The sequence below is a fragment of the Acanthochromis polyacanthus genome, chromosome 11, assembly GCF_021347895.1.
Source record: "Acanthochromis polyacanthus isolate Apoly-LR-REF ecotype Palm Island chromosome 11, KAUST_Apoly_ChrSc, whole genome shotgun sequence".
In the NCBI taxonomy this organism is placed as follows: domain Eukaryota; kingdom Metazoa; phylum Chordata; class Actinopteri; family Pomacentridae; genus Acanthochromis; species Acanthochromis polyacanthus.
Window position 1 is genome coordinate 33,142,548 of NC_067123.1, and position 19,104 is coordinate 33,161,651.

The 19,104-nt window shown below is 38.4% G+C and overlaps 1 protein-coding gene across 1 annotated transcript in view; it reads right to left on the reverse strand.

Annotated features, from left to right (window-relative positions):
- necab1 (N-terminal EF-hand calcium binding protein 1) overlaps positions 1-17,219 on the reverse strand; it is a 45,211-nt gene extending 27,992 nt beyond the window's left edge. The window contains exons 1-5 of the mRNA XM_022202303.2: positions 17,034-17,219; positions 14,729-14,753; positions 11,888-11,996; positions 1,821-1,846; positions 1,092-1,189 (exon numbers count right to left, since the gene is read on the reverse strand). Of these exons, the coding sequence (XP_022057995.1) occupies positions 1,092-1,189; positions 1,821-1,846; positions 11,888-11,996; positions 14,729-14,753; positions 17,034-17,123 (348 nt within the window). The 5' untranslated portion in view covers positions 17,124-17,219. The remainder of the gene's footprint in view (positions 1-1,091; positions 1,190-1,820; positions 1,847-11,887; positions 11,997-14,728; positions 14,754-17,033) is intronic.
- Between the last annotated feature and the right edge of the window lie 1,885 nt (positions 17,220-19,104).

Here is a 19,104-nt window from a genome sequence, read left to right on the forward strand (position 1 = left end):
CTAAACCAAAATCTTTATCTGTGGCTGTATTTTATCTTTGTCACTACAGTTTGCATTTGGTGAAGCTGAGTGTCATCATTTGTCACCCGTGTTATGATAACAAAAAAATACAACAGACAAATGAATGGTTGGACGCCCACGCAACGGCCACGATGAAATGCGCCTGCTGCCTGCTGCAGCGCAGATCCGAGGGGCGATTAGAGCCTCGCAGCATGTGTCATATGTGCCAGATGAGATGCTACAGAGATGGCGAGGAAGAAAAAGGAGCTCTCCCTGCAGATCTAATAAGCCACCTCTCTCCCATCTTCTCGCATCCTTTTCCCATTCCTCCTCCTCATTTCTCCTCCATTTTTTCTTCTGTCATCTCTGGTCATTTCCCTCATCTCTGTGTGTCTGGTTTTACCACCATCCTCATCCTGCTTCTCTCCTCTGATTCTGTAAAAGGCACTCGGCTTCAGACCGTAAGATCAAGAGGACACAATGCATAATGATCAAAAGCCACATTCGTTGGGTACCACAGTTACAATCCATTTCATTTGTCCTCTGTGTTGGCTGCAAGTCCAGCAACAATTCTAATATGTTCTCTGGGTTAATTACCAGCACAGATGAGCTCTGGTTTGTGCTTTTTGGCTCTGTGATGGAAATCTGACTAATGGGAGATCTGAGGAGGCCAGCTGGGCAGCAGAGGAACATGCTAGGAGAGAGAACACTCAGTGTCTTTTACTTTTATCACCATGCCGTCCAAATTTAAGCAGACTTTCAAGATGATCGCCCACCTGACACAATCTGCCACAAATATCACACCACTTGAATGCTAACTTAGGCAAATTGTAACACACAAATACACAGAGATTGTAAGAATATTTGTCTCTCCTGTCAAGACTCAAAACCTGGCTTTAATGTTGCATCCAACCACTACAGTTTGAGTCCGTGGATGAAAGAACATTTACACCAGATGTGTTGTGCAGAGCTGGATGAAGCCCGGCAGGTGATCGTGTAGCTCATATCAGCAGCAACACAGTGATTCCATATGTTAAAGCTTTGTGTCACACCTCCAGAGGGTTGTGTCGCGTAGATTTCCATCATCTCACCTTCTTTGTTTTGTCCATCGCCTTCAGTATGGACATGTTCAGATCTTCTAAGGCAGCAAGAACATTCTCATATTCTCCAAGGTGCTGGGAGAAGTACTCTTCACAGTAGAACAACCAAAAAAAAAAGAAGAGAGAAATGAAATCAACATTTTGTGAGCCATTTGAGCTATTTTTCTTTATTTTGTCCCCAAATTTAGTCAGTAACAGCTGCAAAATGGGCTCAATGGATAAAAGACACTTGGGAGAATTTTGAACTACAACAAATGGCTTCGTCCTAATCACCGGGCCGGAGCAGGAGTTGGAAAATGTCTGCCAAGTCAGAGCTGTAAACAACTACATACCATACTTGCAAAAATGACTCGGCGACAGTGATTTTGATAAACCTGTTTGAAAAATTCTCAAGCGCGACAGAAATGAATCACGACAACGCTGCGTCCATTCGGTGACTGTGCCACGTTTTCATAACAGATCCGGCCTGGTCCTGGTGCAGGGACCTCCAGGGTAAAGGGGGTTAAGTAACTAGGACAGGGCTGTGGGTGTTCATTTGAAGCAGCGCTGGTGTGACACCTCAGCCACACAGCCTGCAGGGCCTTCAGTCACAGAGCATGTGACCTCATCTAACATGTTTCTTTCCTTATGCTGCGAAAACGTCAAAGAGCATTAACAGCGTCTGGAAACATTGCAGCTTCTTATTCCGGATATTTTAAGTTATTTTTGGTGTAAACTTACCACAGAGTTCATCCGTGTCCAAATTACTGCAAAACACACACAAAAAAGAAGGATTTAAATCATATAAATTCTTTACAAACGGAGCAAATCTTTCATCTCTGCAGAAACTTCTCCTGGTCAGGCACAAATGTGATGAATCAGTGTGATGACAAATAGAGGAGAGTAAAATATGTGAAGAATAACTGAATAATTTAGCTGTTTTTCCCCTGCAGAGTGATAAGAGAGAGAGAGAGAGGAGTGGGTCAGGCAGGATAAATCTTCAATGGAAACCCTCTGAGAAATTTTGCCTGCTTGTGATTAATGTTCATGCATGAGTGTGTTTTGTCTGAGGGTGCATATGTGAAGAGAATATTTCAAAGTGGACAATTGCTGTGGCTGTGCAGCTTGATTTGAGAGGCAAGAAAAACATCAGTCTGATTTCTTGTTGCTGTAACGGCGGCTGGGGAATTTCCACACAAGCTGTTGTTCACGAGGGTAAAGTGCTGCAGCAATCAATTAGTCCGAAACAGGAGAAAACACTTAGAGCCATAGAGGACGGCGAAGAACAGAGGAAGAAACTAAACTGAGCAACTGCCCTCAAAGCTCTTTCTCATGAGGCTTGAAACTTGGCATTTAATGTACATCACCCGCAAAAGGACGGTGCACAGCGGAAGAGCTATATATATATATATATATATATATATAAAGTGGATTCTTAAGGCTCTCACTGTCTGTCATAATTAATATCATGTCCTTCATCTAGATTTACAGATTATATAAAATATATTGTATATGCATTGTATAATCTGGAGTAATCTGTGTGTTCAACCTGAGCAGCTTCCCCAGGTAGAAAGTGCAGCTCGGTGACTCATTCTTTAATCAATACAGGATTCAATTTGAGACTTCTAAATTGCTTCCTAACTACTTTGCCAGCTGCCTCCCCCTGTGTTCATTTCACACCAAGGCACACGTTTGGTTTAAAAGATTCAGCCCAGTGATGATGGTGATGGTGAAGATGACAACGTGTGTGTTTGTTTCAGTGTAAGACGACACTCGGGACAAATCATACACATCTGTTTGTGCTTCTAATTGTGTTTTTAATGATCGTTATGGCTCCATCTCTGTTGACAGAGCTCTAATGGCGGGAACATTACATGTCTTATGATGTGCTCATAATTAGTTTAACAAATTATATTATCGTTTAAAGATCATAATGTTGTGCATGACGATCAGAGGGATTAAAGTCGCATCTTTCTCTCTTTAGCTGCAGCAGCGTTCAGTGATACAAAGCAGTGGAATGAAATGCAATGACTACAACATGTTACAAACAAATCTTATAAAAGGGGATGTCCTTGGTCAGATTTCTGCTGAGATTATGTTTGGCTTTATACTGATGTTTTATTAAATCTGTTTTAATCCTTTGTCTTACTACTTGATTTGTACAATAGTCAGTACTCCAACGGACATGTACGGTACTTTTTGCACCATGAACAGCATTCTCTGCTTTTTGCACTCCATCATGCAGTTATCATTTTTGCACTAACATGTTTATATATTCCTTTCTAGGTGTAAATTTCTGTATATGTTGTGTTATATTTAATTTTTTATTACCAGTGGCACAGTAAAGATAACCTTGAAACCATTAATTCTTGAATTAACCAAAACATAAAATAGCCTCAAGGTGAGCCCTGTGGCACACCGAAACAAGAGGAAATCAAATATGTTTGACGACTTTAATCCTCAGTGCATAAATAGTTTATCTGCATTTATTGAAATTCCACTGAGTGAAGAAAAATACATGTTTCCATGGCAACAATTGAGAGTAATTAAGAAAAAGGTCAGCGTGATGCTCGAAGTCTCAGATACACACGTGGACAAAATTGTTGGTACCCCTCAGTTAAAGAAGGAAAAACCCACAATTCTCACTGAAATCACTTGAAACTCACAAAAGTAACAATAAATAAAAATTTATTGAAAATTAAATAATCAAAAACAGCCATTACTTTTGAATTGTTGATTAACATAATTATTTAAAAAAACAAACTAATGAAACAGGGCTGGACAAAAATGATGGTACCCATAACTTAATATTTTGTTGCACAACCTTTTGAGGCAATCACTGCAATTAAACGATTTCTGTATTTGTCAATGAGCGTTCTGCAGCTGTCAACAGGTATTTTGGCCCACTCCTCATGAGCAAACAGCTCCAGTTGTCTCAGGTTTGATGGGTGTCTTCTCCAAATGGCATGTTTCAGCTCCTTCCACATATGTTCAATGGGATTCAGATCTGGGCTCATAGAAGGCCACTTTAGAATAGTCCAACGCTTTTCTTTCAGCCATTCTTGGGTGTTTTTGGCTGTGTGTTTTGGATCGTTGTCCTGTTGGAAGACCCATGACCTGCGACTGAGACCAAGCTTTCTGACACTAGGCAGCACATTTCTCTCCAGAATGCCTTGATAGTCTTCAGATTTCATCGTACCTTGCACACTTTCAAGACACCCTGTGCCAGATGCAGCAAAGCAGCCCCAAAACATTACTGAGCCTCCTCCATGTTTCACCGTAGGGACAGTGTTCTTTTCTTCGTATGCTTGGTTTTTGAGTCTATGAACATAGAGTTGATGTGCCTTACCAAAAAGCTCCAGTTTGGTCTCATCTGTCCAAAGGACATTCTCCCAGAAGCTTTGTGGCTTGTCAACATGCATTTTTGCAAATTCCAGTCTGGCTTTTTTAGGAGTTTTTTTCAGCAGTGGTGTCCTCCTTGGTCGTCTCCCATGAAGTCCACTTTGGCTCAAACAACGACGAATGGTGCGATCTGACACTGATGTACCTTGGCCTTGGAGTTCACCTTTAATTTCTTTGGAGGTTGCTCTGGGCTCTTTGGATACAATTCGAATGATCCGTCTCTTCAATTTGTCATCAATTTTTCTCTTGCGGCCACGTCCAGGGAGGTTGGCTACTGTCCCGTGGGTCTTGAACTTCTGAATAATATGAGCCACTGTTGTCACAGGAACTTCAAGCTGTTTAGAGATGGTCTTATAGCTTTTACCTTTAAGATGTTTGTCTATAATTTTTTTTCGGATGTCCTGGGACAATTCTCTCCTTCGCTTTCTGTTGTCCATGTTCAGTGTGGTACACACCTTTTCACCAAACAGCAGGGTGACTACTTGTCTCCCTTTAAATAGGCAGACTGACTGATTATGAGTTTGGAAACACCTGTGATGTCAATTAAATGACACACCTGAGTTAATCATGTCACTCTGGTCAAATAGTTTTCAATCTTTTATAGAGGTACCATCATTTTTGTCCAGGCCTGTTTCATTAGTTTGTTTTTTTAAATAATTATGTTAATCAACAATTCAAAAGTAATGGCTGTTTTTGATTATTTAATTTTCAATAAATTTTTATTTATTGTTACTTTTGTGAGTTTCAAGTGATTTCAGTGAGAATTGTGGGTTTTTCCTTCTTTAACTGAGGGGTACCAACAATTTTGTCCACGTGTGTAAATGCCAGAATTAATGCAGCTTTGCCTGGAACTGTGGAAACATGTTTATGTAGATTTCAAACAAGCTGGCGTAGTAAGTGTGAGTGCAGTCGTACCTTCGCTGTGACCTGATGAGCCGCTTGTGCAGCAATTACTAATGGAAACAAATTCTTCATAAAGCCTCTTCAGCTGCTGAGGCTCAACATGTTTCATTCTCAGGCTGCTGTCTAATTATACCAACAGCATGAGCGACACACAGCCTTAGGTAAACATTTTAATCAGCATCATAATGAGGATACGCATTAAACAGGGTTCATCAAATTAACTGAACTGTTTGCCTCAGGTAACACAGACGACAACCAGCATCCTGTTACTCATCACCACACTCCAGGACTGCATGTTAAATATGAAGATTTGACCAAATCATTGGGCTTGACTCAATAACAAAATCTCCATCTCATGCTAAAAACCATTATGTCAGTACTGTTTCCCTCGGAGAATATCCCCTCAGTTAGAAGTGTCCAAGGTAAAACTCTAGATCTGGTCACCACCTACAAGTGCCTGGGACTAACTATTGATGGGACCTTTTCTTCAAAGTTCATGTCAAAAATCTGATCTCTAAATTTAGGGTGAAGCTTGGTTTCTACTATAGAAACAAGCCATGCTTCTCCCTCAGTGCTCGGAAGCTTCTGATGTCTGCTACTTTTTTGCCTATACTTGACGACGTGAAGATGTTGCGTGTGTGTGTGCTTCAACCAGCTGCCTACAGTCCTTGACTCCGGTCTGCCATGAAGCTCTGTAGTTTATCACTGGTTGTAGCCGCCTCAGTCACCACTGCCAACTGTATGCTAAAGCTTGAATGTCTTCCTTGAATATAAGATGACATACACACTGGATGACTCTGGTTTATGAGGAACTTCCTAGCTTGAGTCCTACTTATTTATGTACTACTCTTCGGAGAACTGGAAGCCGTTATGCCCTACAATCAAGTGACATTTTGTATCTCTCTGCTCCTCATGTTCGAACTGAAACAGAAAAAAAAGCTTTCAGTTACTCTGCCCCCTCTGCTTGGAATGCCCTCCAATGTGAACTGAAATTACCAGAATTTGTTTCATTGGAAGCCTTCCGCTCTATCTTAAGAAATCGACATGGAAATCCTTCAAACAATGCCTGTGTTCTTAAATTGTTATTGTAAAAATAACTCCTGTACTTTATGTATCTAATTGCTTGTATTTCATATTTTAATGTTTGTTGGTATCGTTATCTGTCGGTTTTTGTTTTCTATGATGTCTGCTGCTGCCTCTCTTGTCCAGGTCATGATTGTGAAAGAGGTCTCAATCTCAGCGGGTCTTTTATCTGGATAAATAAAGGTTAAACAAAAAATCAAAAATGTTTCACATAAGAAATTACACCAGATGCATAACTTCACTTGACCCTCACTGACTTAATGCTCAAAATTAACGACCACAACTAAATCCCTTCAATCCGGACCTCATTCTAATCTCATTTTGGACCACCTCGTGTCATTATTCCACTTCATAAGAGTAGTAGTATATTCTTGAGCACCAATATATCTTTAATGGAGTCAAATATACATAATCCAACACTCAAGACATGTTTAAATTGCAACATTTCTTGTTTATCTTCCTCAATGCAATAGAACATCTGTGGAAATTTTGTGGTCTCTCCAAGTTACAATGCTCCAATGGACCATCACTGCTCCCTTGAACTGGCTGAAAATTGTAGTTACTAGATGCTAAATATCATATCATAATTTTTAAAGGTATATCATCAAACACTTCAAGCTTTAAAATATCCAACAAAACAGTAACCCCCAAAATACCTAAATATATTACATTCTCTAGCTCAAAACAAATGAATCTTCAGATCTTTTTTATCCTTTGCTCTCAGATGATGGAAAATTTGAACCAGTAAAGTTCACTGATCATCTCACAAGTGGATCTTAAAAACTCAAAGAAGCCGATTGCCTTGAAAAATAAATGAAATCATTACTTTAGTTTACATTTAAGGTAAGGTTACTATTTAATTTGGTCAATTCTGGACATAAATACAAAATACTTTAAATGCAACATCTTAGATTGCTGCACAAACCTGTAGATTTGTTGTGTCTCATCCTTTTTCAAATTTGTTTCTTTGAATTTTACTTGTTTATGAAATCTTGTGGTTCTGGGATATACATTATTAAATTACCTTTAAATACATATCCTGAAAAATAAATCTGTGTCCTCTGTTAAAAGTCAATTTATATCACCACTTATTCTGGCAACAATAATTGGTTAGACTTTTAGACCCTCTATTATTTATCTGAAGGTTAAAGGTGACAACAAGCTGGAAAATGATCAGTTGAGTGTTTTACACAGATATGATGGCATGACTAACAATGAGGTCATTTCAGTGTCATCTCATTTGGTATCATTGTTTCCTTTTTGTCCTGACTTGACCGTGATTTTCCTGCATTCTCCATTAGGCTGTTTGCAGGATTTATCTCTTATAAATGAAGCTCAAGCATCAACATGACGAGGTGTCCCCTAATGACACTGAAGGAGTCTTTAATTAGAGTCATGCACATGGACATTATGAATTCTGATTCAGGTTTTAATCATATTTAGGACATGAAGTAGAACATAACCTGATTATTCATAACTCCGTTTGCTTCTGACATTATCAGGTCACCGTTCATCCGTGCTGTTGACACATTTGATCACTTTAAGCCAACACCGAGAGTGTCAGTGTGGACGTTTTGCAGCAGGACGTTACCCTCAGAATTACCAAATCTCCAAACTAATAGGTGCGTTTACCTGCTGGGTGTCATTAAAAACAAAAACAACACGACTCTCTGCTGCTGCACCGCCGTTATATAACTGGAACTTGCGGCTATTTTTATACATTTTGTGGCTCAGTGGGTCACTCTCTCACAAATGCCTGGGGGGTTTTAATGGAGTGACTGTGGCAGCTGTCATTCCAGGTGCAAACATCTGGATCTTCAGCGACACCAGTGACATGAATCTAATCTCAGCGTGTAATTCATTGTTTCTCATTACAGGCGTTCTGTTGTTAATCCAACCAGACGAGTAGGTCTGGGGACACACCTGCACACATACAGTACTGTCCTGGTGATGATTTATGCAGATGGTGGATCACAGAACATAACCTGGTTGCTCATATGGGAATCCTGCACAGCTGCATGAATAAATGAACCGCAGGGTCACAAAGGCAGAAAAACCAGCAGGCCATGTGAGAGTCAGCCTCCAACAGTGAGCCTGTCTGTGGTGTCCTCTCAGTGCAATGTGGCACATCATGACAGATTTCAAAAGGTTTATCAGTCATAGCTGGAAATTTTCTTCCTTCTTTTTGGTGCCCATTGAGCTGGTGGCCAAAAACAGGCCCTGAGGATAAAAGAGAGTCTTGCAAATTGCCAACAGAACAAAGTTGAACAGTCGATGCTCTTCAATCAGCGACCGGCTGGTTCAAGTTGAGCACCAGATTTAGTAAGACCTAGTTTCCACCAACTAAAAGTGTCTGATTACGTCAGCAGAAGCAGTGATGCTGTGATTTTAGACTCTTTGAGGCTTTGGAAGAGAACAACATTATAAAACCCAAGTGGTTAGATTTTAACAGCCAATCACATGAAAGATGCAATAAGCTTTATTAAACCGTTAAGTACCAGTTGATGTGAAACAGTTTGCTCGTGCATAAGTAATTTTTTTTGGCCTTTATGACAGTGGACAGAATGAGACAAGAACCTGCAGGAAAGGGCCAGGGTCTGGATTCAAACCCATGACCACTGCATCTGGAACCAAAGCCCCTGTTTCTGGGTCAACCAGTTGAGCTACTGGGGCACCTGTAAAAGAGACTTTTCAGCTCATTCTTATTTAGCTGCCCAGCCTGCAACTTTATGGTTCTTTGTCCTCTCTTTCCACTCTATTAGCATTATTTGCAGGCAAAAAAACTCTAAATATTCACTGTATACTACTTACTCAGAACCAAACAGCAGCTCCAGGCACTTAGGAATTACCTGGTAAACATTGTTAATTATTTAACAGCTCAGTAAAAGTTTCCCACGAGTGTTGATGGAGACCAAAAATAGAGCTGAAAGAGAGTAACTACTGGACTTTCATTTACCTGATAGACAGAGACATGGCTCCAAATATGTGAATCCCAAGAAGCAACACACTGCTGACACGTTTTCTTTTGTTTTATCTCTTTAAAAATTCTTTGTACAGTATTTTACAGTGGGCACGCAGGGGAGAGCAATACAGCATTTCTAGTGCTATACTGTCCTCCTTCTTAATGCTTCAATAAACAACATAATATGAGTATATGAATACATAGTTTTAAAATTAGGGCTGAATATCGTATTATTGGATGTGTGTTATTGAAGTGGCTGGTAGGAAGCGTTTATATTTCAGGAGGTTTCTACAGGTTGTTTCTGTGCACATGAACACATCGCTCTAGTTTTAGCTTCTTACACTGGCTTTCAATATGTTTTAGGACAGATTTTAAGATTTTACTGATAACTTTAATCTCCTTAATGGCCTCTCTTGCAGATCTATTTCTGAACTTTCAGTATCTTATGCACTGGCACGCATTTTGAGATCGTCAAGGAGATGTTTTTGTATTTGTTCCAGGGTCCCAGCTAAAAACTAAATGGGACAGAGAGTTTGCAGTCGGGGTCGTGAGGCTCTGAAATGATCTGTCTTTCATCTTACAGGGTTTCTTAGTTTAACGTGATATTTTATTTCCTTTGTATTTATTTTGTTCAATAGTGTTCCTACATCTTTAATAGTGTGTTGGATTTATAAACCAGGTTGTGTTTTTTCTGTCCTTTAATGTTTGATGATTTTATGACTTGTGAAGCCCTTTTTTACTTGAATTCTGAAAAGTACTCTAAAAATAATTAGCGTTATTATTATCGTTCAGGTACACTGGGTCAGTAGGTGACTTGTAACTTCCACAATGTTCCAGTCGGTTACTATGGCGTTCAAGTGGGTGCCAGACTACTGCTAGATGTTTGCTTGGGTGTAAAAGATGATTGCTATGGTAATTTGGAGTGGTTGCTAGGATACCATAGGGTAGTTTATCTAAGGATACGTTTGAACAAGAGGAGAGGGCAGAGACGTGGAGGAGAAGATGTAAAAAAAATTAAGTGAAAATAGTTTTAAAATGATGTTCAATTGAAACTTTAATGCTTTGATATAAACAATGAGGATGTGAGACTGGCTGATGGACGAAGAGAGAGCTTCGTTTGACGTGAGTCTCTGGTGTCCTGCAGAGAAAACAGACTCACAGCCTGGAGTTCTTCTTTTCACATCTTGTTCTGCTTATCTTTTTTTGAACTAATGAATAAACAGACAACTGTAATCAAAGTATGGCCCAATTTCTAAAAATATGTCGCTCTCCACTGTAAAATACAATAGTAAAAATAGACATTTTCAGTTGTCACAGCTTTATGATCCCAGTTCCAGTGGATTTTTGATATTCACAACAGAAGATAGCACCATAAATACAGTTTAATGTGCGTAAGTGAAGAAGCTTAGCAACAGCACAGCACTTTAATTATCTAGACGCTCACAAAACTTTGGATCTAAAACAGCTTTTAGAGTGTAACACTGTATAAAAAGAATGTGAGCATAAGCCTGTAACTGAGCAGAGAAAATGAAGCCTTTGCAGAACATTTAGACACATTTGCCAGTTTATTTGGCACACCTATCTAAATCTAATGTAGTCTAACACAGGCCCTCATCTATTTAAATGTGATGAGTGTAAAGCTCCATTCAAATGTTGCTCTAGTTCTGGCATGTATGAGTAAAGTCATGTTCCAAAATATAGTTGGATGTAACTTAATGGACAACAAGCCAAAATAGTACTTAAAACTTGGAATGCAGTAAAGCAACCACTATAGCCGAGGACTGCGCTTGGATTGGGATCTCAACAACACAAGTCTTGTGAGATCAGGCGGTTTTAACTTTGCTGAAAGTTTAAGTGTGACATCAAAAAATACAAGGATGGTGTCAACAAATGAAGTTAAAATTGAGAAAAACTGAAGAAAAAATAAATTTTCCAGGACACAAATCAACCACCTCTGTGTTGAGGCGACGCCTGCTCTGCTCTCCCCAGTCAAAGTAAGATATCTCCTTCAGACGTAAAGCACTTGTCTTGCACATATTAACCTTTTAATGCACAGTGTGGGTCAGGAGATACCTATTTTCCATTGGATTTGGGTCACTTTTGACCCATGTTGTGCATCAAAGGGTCAAACAGGATGCAATTGAGAAACGTATACTTACTTTCCTAGAAAAACACATTTTTATGAATGTTTGCAATTGTACTGCATATTTACACAGGTATGTATAAGGCATACATGCTAACATACATATTTTAATACTACACAGTAAAATAATGTCTTCTCTGCATGGCCGGAGAAAACACAAGATTAAAAAGGAACACAGGATTGAAAGTACAGAGCTCTACGCTTCACCGTTGTTATTTCCATTAAGCACATGTTTTTGTCACCACTTACCTCTCATCCATCACACGTCTCAGTTCTGTCTTGTGTCGAATAAAATAAAGCAAATAATTGACTTACTCTGTGTTGTGGGTGTCGATTGTGTGGAAGAGCTCCTTCAGCTCCTCAGCTGTCAGGACTCCATCAGAGAAGTAGGATCTAAACTCATCAAAAGACAGCTTCCCGTCATCTGGAAACAAAACATCCATCCCTTTAACATTCTTTGGAAAATTCACAGACTTGCTTGAAATAAGATAAAAAAGCTAGCATGTTTGGGCTGATTTTTCAAAAGATGGCATCAAGTGTATACATCAAGTTCCTGTCCATGAAGAAAAAGCAGCAATAAAACTGCAGTGAAACGTTTTTTCCTTGATTTTAATATTCCAGTAAACAACACTGCGAATGTGCAGGGTCATCACATTATTTCCATTGGACTAACTTGAGAATAATCACAATCAGCCATTTTTGCACCTTGAGACTGTGCAATTATGAATAGAATAAAAGCAGTATGAAAGATTCATGAGTGGAAAATAAACAGAATTTTAAAATGAGGACCTCCAAACTGAATATTCTTGGGTAAAATGAAGACAGCTTCTTTTTCATGCCTCCAGCAGCGTCGGTCTGTTTCTGTGACATGTGGTAGTCGATCTTTAACTTCTCACTGCTGACCTGCTCCTATGTTCAGAATAACTGTCATGCTGCTATAGCTGCTATGAGCTGGAGCCGCTTTGCACACAAACCGAGCATAAAGTGACTCACTGTCGATGAGTTTGGAAATCTGCTTGCAGCGGGTTTGACATGCTAGCGCTGCTGTTTGTACAGAGCTAAAAACAAACGTGGGATGACTTCTGCTTCGGCTGCATGACAAGGCCTCAAGTCAGTCAATGCGTGGGATGAATATTAAATAGATAATTGAGCATGCCATGCCATGTGAATAATGAATTATGTTTTGCTATTTTTGGGTCATTAAAAGTGGCTGGAGACAACTTTTCAGTTCATTTTTTCACGGACTCTCAAACTCTAAATCAAGAAACAACTTTAAGAATCCAAAATTTGAAATAGAAATCTCAGTTTCAGTGATATAAGATGATATAAGAAGAGTAAATATCACTATCGTATTCAGAACTTATTCTATCCTGTCTGAGGTTCACTGAGAGGTTATGAAAAGCTACCAGAGGAAACAAAAGCTGTATGTTCCTCTTTTGCTTTCACAAATGCAGACACAGTTCTTTTGTGTAGTAAACTGAAATGTAATTTAATGGAGATTGTGGGCTTGTGGCAGACAGAATTAAAAATTAAAAACAAAGCTGAAAGAGAATCAGTCTAAACACTGACTTTATTGTTCTATAGCCATCCCATTATACATTCAATATTTACTTCAAAATGATGAGCTACAGAGAAAAACTTGTCTGTTATCACTTTAAGTTCAAAATGAAAATGCAGCACACTCAGCTAGAAGAGAAACAACTGGGTCTCTGTTAATATTTTAATGTTTTGAAAGTCGATTCCTGTGTTTTCCTTGTTCACCATAGAACTGTCTGAAATATTTAAAATCATATCAACAAGTCTGGTTTGACAATTCAGTCACACCAGCAATGAAAACAGGCATGAAATATTTACTACAGTGGGAGAAAGTGAGTTACACTTTTTGACACAATTTGAAAAAAAAGATCCACAAATAGAATCAGAGATTTGTTGGAATGAACTGAAATAACACTAGATCAAGTGAAATATTGGTTTTCAGTTTTAAATCAAAGCCCTTTCATCAGAGCATATTAATTTATTTTACATACATCATGATTATTATTGATCGATAAAGGAAAAATTCTCTTTTTAAATATGCCAGGAAGCAGGGGTCAGAGCACAGGCTCAGCCATTATAGGGTTCAGGACCAATTAGCCACATACCATTGGAACTTTTTGGCCCATACGGGATCAAACCTTGGTATTATCATCACCACACTGAGCTGAGCTATGCGGCGTTATTTATGTAACAATGTTGGCATCTCACTGGCAGCATCTCCTAAAGTGCCATTTAAATGGATTTTAAATGTGTTTGCACTGTATTTCATGTTAATATCCTTGTTTTCAGTGTCAATTGATTCGCTGTGGTGACCCCTGAAGGGAAAAGCCGAAAGGAAAAGAAGAAGAAGATTCTAAGCTAAGCTAACAGACATAAGCACCAGAGTAAATAAGCTTATTTCCTGCACAGAAATTGACTAGTTTCTGCTCATTAGTCCTACTAGTTATAGTACATACACAATATGGGCACGTACGTCCTAAACAACGGATCCATGATTTGATTCCTGACTGGTTGGTATAATTTGTGTCCCTTCACTGCTTTCACTCCTGTACACCCTGTCTCTCTGCACTGTCCTACTGAATAAAGGCAACAAGCCCCAAAATACATCTTTAAAAAAAAGAACTGAAAGAAAAACAGGACATTTACTCAGTCTGACAAGATAAAAAGAGACCGGTGTGCTATGAAGGTTCACATTGTTATTTCTTTTTGTATTGTCTGTGTCTTGTTGCCTGCTGTCCAAAGTTAATAAGACAACTAACTGTGTTTTGTCTGCTCATTAGATGATCACATTGCATCACAGTTGAGGTTAAATAACAATAGAATTTGCCTTGAACCTCCATTCAGGCTCCTGTAAGTCAATTAGTGTGGACTGCCATTCTAAAAGTGTCCATCCGCAGTAGTACAAATTCTGTCTTCATTAATGCTCTGATTCTGAACCTCAGTGGGCACGGTCAGTTTCCTGTTTCCATGGAAACTGAAAGAGTATCAGCAGAGAGTCATGATCAGAATTTCATTGAGAAAGTACGTCTGCTTTCACACATGAGAGAGGAGGCTTGGAGTAATACTCGAGACAGACGAGAGCATGCTTGTGTGAATGGAGCCGGATGGTGCAACACTCACCGTTTTTATCAGCCCTCCGTAAAATCTGCAAGAAAAAGGGGGAAAATGAGGGACATCAACAAATGCTAGACGTCAGTGTGTGTGTGTAAGTGTGTGTGTGTGGCGATCATTGATCACACTTACAAAAAGCAGAGTGTCATTAAATTATTGATAGTGCTGTCCCAGAGTCCAGAGGAGATGAAAGGCAGAGTTGCAATGACCACATCAGCTTTAAAAGGCTCGAACCGCCAACCTCAAAATAGCATCACCCACTTTTCCTCCTTATCATTTACTTACTTATGAAGATGAATCTGAACAGGCAGAACCATACGATACATCTATCTTTGAGTACAAGATGTAAATTTCCCATTAAAAGCAAATCTGGGCAACAGCACTCTTGCATTTGTGGATTTTCCCAGACAGCTACAAACAGGTAGAAATAGTAACAATAAAAATAACAATAAAACATCCACCCACCATCTTCTTGGCAGTCAGCTCTTTGTTCTGACTTACTTTTTTCCCCCTGATAATCAACCTTTGTTTCTTCTTCTGCTGTCCTAAAGTCATACTTAAATCCCACTGGTCTCTGTCTCTAATGTCCATTATTAGTCAAATAGCTCATTAAAAATAGAAATAGTGTTGATGACTAAGCTAAAACAATCTGTCAGGACTTGTGTATTCACCCCATATTCTCAAGCAAAAATGACAAATGTTAATGGTTCCATGATTCTCATTTTTGAGGATTTATTCTTTGTCTTGTCCTAAATGGTAATAGATGGATTATTGGTTAGTTTTACCACATTTCTGGTGTTTCATTAATGATGTTAAATTATTTACAGTTTAATGTATTCATTATTCAAATCAGGATTTTAATCAACAATGAAAATAATCATTTGTAGTTCTAGTCGCAATTACATCTGTAATGCTTCTTCAAGTCGTGTATATATGATAATCATGATAACCCCTCTTCACATTACATTATTTAAAATACTTTTTAGATTTCTGATTGCACTACTGCTGCCATCACAGCCTTTAACCCTGTAATTAGATCAGAAACTGGGTCTCGTCTCATCTCATTTCATTTCATACCCCAGCTCATCCTAATTAATCTTTTATGTGTAGTTAATGAAATAAATTAATGAAACCGAGAAATAAAAATCTGATAGTCGACAGTCCTCTCCTCTAAAGGAATTAATAATAGGATGGGAGTCCATCAATCTCACAGCATAAACAGGATAAAAACACAATGCTTGAAGCCACAGTATGTGTTTTTGTGACTCACAGCACATTGAGGCTGAAGCGTGTGCAGGATCTGTCAAGAAACAGTGAAAGCAGCACACAAACTCGCCTCTAAAAACAAGCAATGGTTTGTTTGGTGCGTCTGAGCGTCAGGAGATAGAGCAGCTGGCTGACATCAAGTGAGACATTTGATACGGTGGATGCAACTCTCCAGCTGTATTAACTCCTGTTTGCTTTCACTCCTGCCTTCCTTCAAACACTGAAGGCAGCCAGCAGATTTATGGTTAAGACTTCAGAAGGGAATGACAGTGAGGAGGAATGAGGGGAATATAATTAGGTGGAAGGTAGAAGCAGCAGGGGTAAAGCTCCAGAGAGATGCACATGTGAGGAACATCACTAGCTGCACATATACATGATGTGAGTTTATATTTAAGTCCTCACCATGTGTGGGACATCTACAGAATTCTAGCATCCTATCATTATATGGTATTCTGAGGGTGAAAAATACTCTGATAAGTCAATGTGGACCTACATTTTTGCATTCAAAAGTTGTGAATGTAAATGGTTGATTTTCTATAACTGAGCTGGATTTGCTTATCAAAGTCCTCAAGAAAAACACACTGACTTGAACTAACTTGATGTTTGGTCTTGACATTTTAATGGACAGCCTGCCATTCAATTCCCCACACCACATAGCTTAATTAAAGGTCAGCCTCGTCAATTAATCGATTCTATAAAACAAGGAACCCTCTGTACCATGCATACATTAGTGGGATCCAAAATAACTCAGGTGAGCCACAGTCACTGACAGCTTGCAACTGAGGGAATCATTTGAAACTAATAGGTAAAAAATGCTTTTTATGGAGAGAATAAGAGTTTTTTTTCTCTTTTTTTTGTTTCTTTAGGCTATAAGAACCCCCCCCCCCTTTCAGGGATTAAAGCAACAGCTATTTTATATATTGTTACCCAAGAAATTAAAACATTATATTACATTACAGTGTGTTTAAGTTTTTGCAGCTTTTCAAAAGAATGCTAACCCCTATGTGCAAGCATTGCTCTTAAAAAGGATTTTAAAATATATACTTACATCAATGAAAACTGACATTCCCTTTTTAAGCTCCATTTGAGTGCTGGGCTCTTCACACACAGACTGAACCTCCTCTGAGCAATCCATCATCCACAATGTAGCCTAGATTCAGTTGCAAACTGCAGAGGAATGTGTCAGCTTGAACCTCTTATCTGATCGCAGTCACTGTGGTCCGAAAAAAAGAAGTGTTGCTGTGAAGTTAGACGTAATGAGACACGATTTCTGGACATAGGTGTCATAATTTAATTCTTGCTTTAAAATATGCTGTAATATAAGTACCTAAACCTTTCTGCTATCCTTTCATTGCATACATTAAAACACAAAAGGTTTTCTATGGATCATTTTGAGGCTGTTTTTAAGTTTATATACGCAGATATACAGACTACATGCTTTTATTTTGAAAGGAAAACCCCACACTTTCAGTCATGTGCTCTGTCTTGACAGCGTTTACTCGACTCGAAGCAAAGCATAAACGTATTCAAATTTTGAGCACTTTAAACTAGTTGTCCACAAAGAAATTCCCAATGAGAGATCACAGAGAAAACATATTTTTATATAAAAGATACTGCATTATATAAAAAGTCATTAGATGCAGCTTGCATGTCCACATAACTAAAGCCAAATGAGCAGCACAAATCTGAGCCAGGAGAGGAATTCTATATTTAGGCCAACTTTTTGTAAAAGGTACAAAGGCCAGACAAAAAGGTCAATTCAGCTTTCATGAAACTAATAGTTCATGATGTCCTCTTTATGTTCTAAGACATTTCCTTCCCCTTAGGATTTTTTAAAAATCTGGGGCATTTATTTAGGGGAAAGATGCAATGATTGCTCTCTAATGGATTGCAATTTGTTTACTACCTTTCTGTTATAATTCTTTTCTTTTAAGTGGACAATAATCATCAGGATTTTAGTGAAGACATATTAGTTTTGTTACTACTTCTTCCAAAATTTAGATCTACACTCCTAACAAACTTCACATCAGTCTTTTTGAATTACAATAACTTCTACTGAAATTAAGTTTAATCAACAAGCTACACTGAGTTAGGCGAATTAGCTTTCCTCAACACTCAAAAGTATTTTTAATTACTAGTCTTTACAAAGGATAAAGCGGTGTATAGAGGATGGATAGTCTTTACCATCTGAAACTATTCAGGCATGTTCGAGATTACCTCATAGTTAGATGAAGAAATTAAGTTATCAAGCCAGTTCTGTTGAATTACCTCAACTTTAATTTAGTTTTAAATCAGCTAACTCAGAAATCTAGGGTTAAATTACATATATAAAGTATTTTGTGCAGCTATATAAATTTTGACACTGATATTGTCTTTACAAGCTTAATATCTGGAAACATATGTGTGATATGTATGTCACATTTTCACACTCAACTTAATCCAACAATGGATTTGTGCTTCAAATGTTAGAAGTTTCCAAATGAGTAAAGAATACTCCATCATTTGACTTTATTTTATTAACATAACAGCTATAAACCTTTCAAGTGTTTTGAATTTATTAGAAAACTGTGCAATGGTTCCATCTAGTGGAATGCTTTTGAAACACACAAACATACAGGAGTTTATTACAACAAGAAGCAAACGGCAATTTGGATGAAAAAGGTAATAAGTGGTTCAGGACATTGATTACCAAAAAGTTTAAGTCAGAAAGGACACTTTGTTTAATGAAGACCTCACCTAATAATCACCTAATAGGCTTCCTTCACTGGCAGAACCAGGCACCGAGTGGCAACTGATGCATAAATGCACACATTGTCTGCTTCACTCACCTCATTATGAATTTATGTAAAGCATGCCAAGCAGGGGGATTCCTTCAGGCTACTACATTACACCGCAAGCTCTCAGTAATACAGGAGAATACTAATACAAACTATGTTACACACCGTCCTGTATAAGGCAAGCTGTGCAGTGTGACACTTTTTTTTTTTTTTTTTTTAATTTTATGAAAGCGCCATGATGTCTAAATAAAAGATTTGTATACAGTTCAATTTCAGTGTTGGGATTTTACCAACTACATTCACTCAAGGATTGTATTTTGTTAGTTTTCGGCATATGAAAGG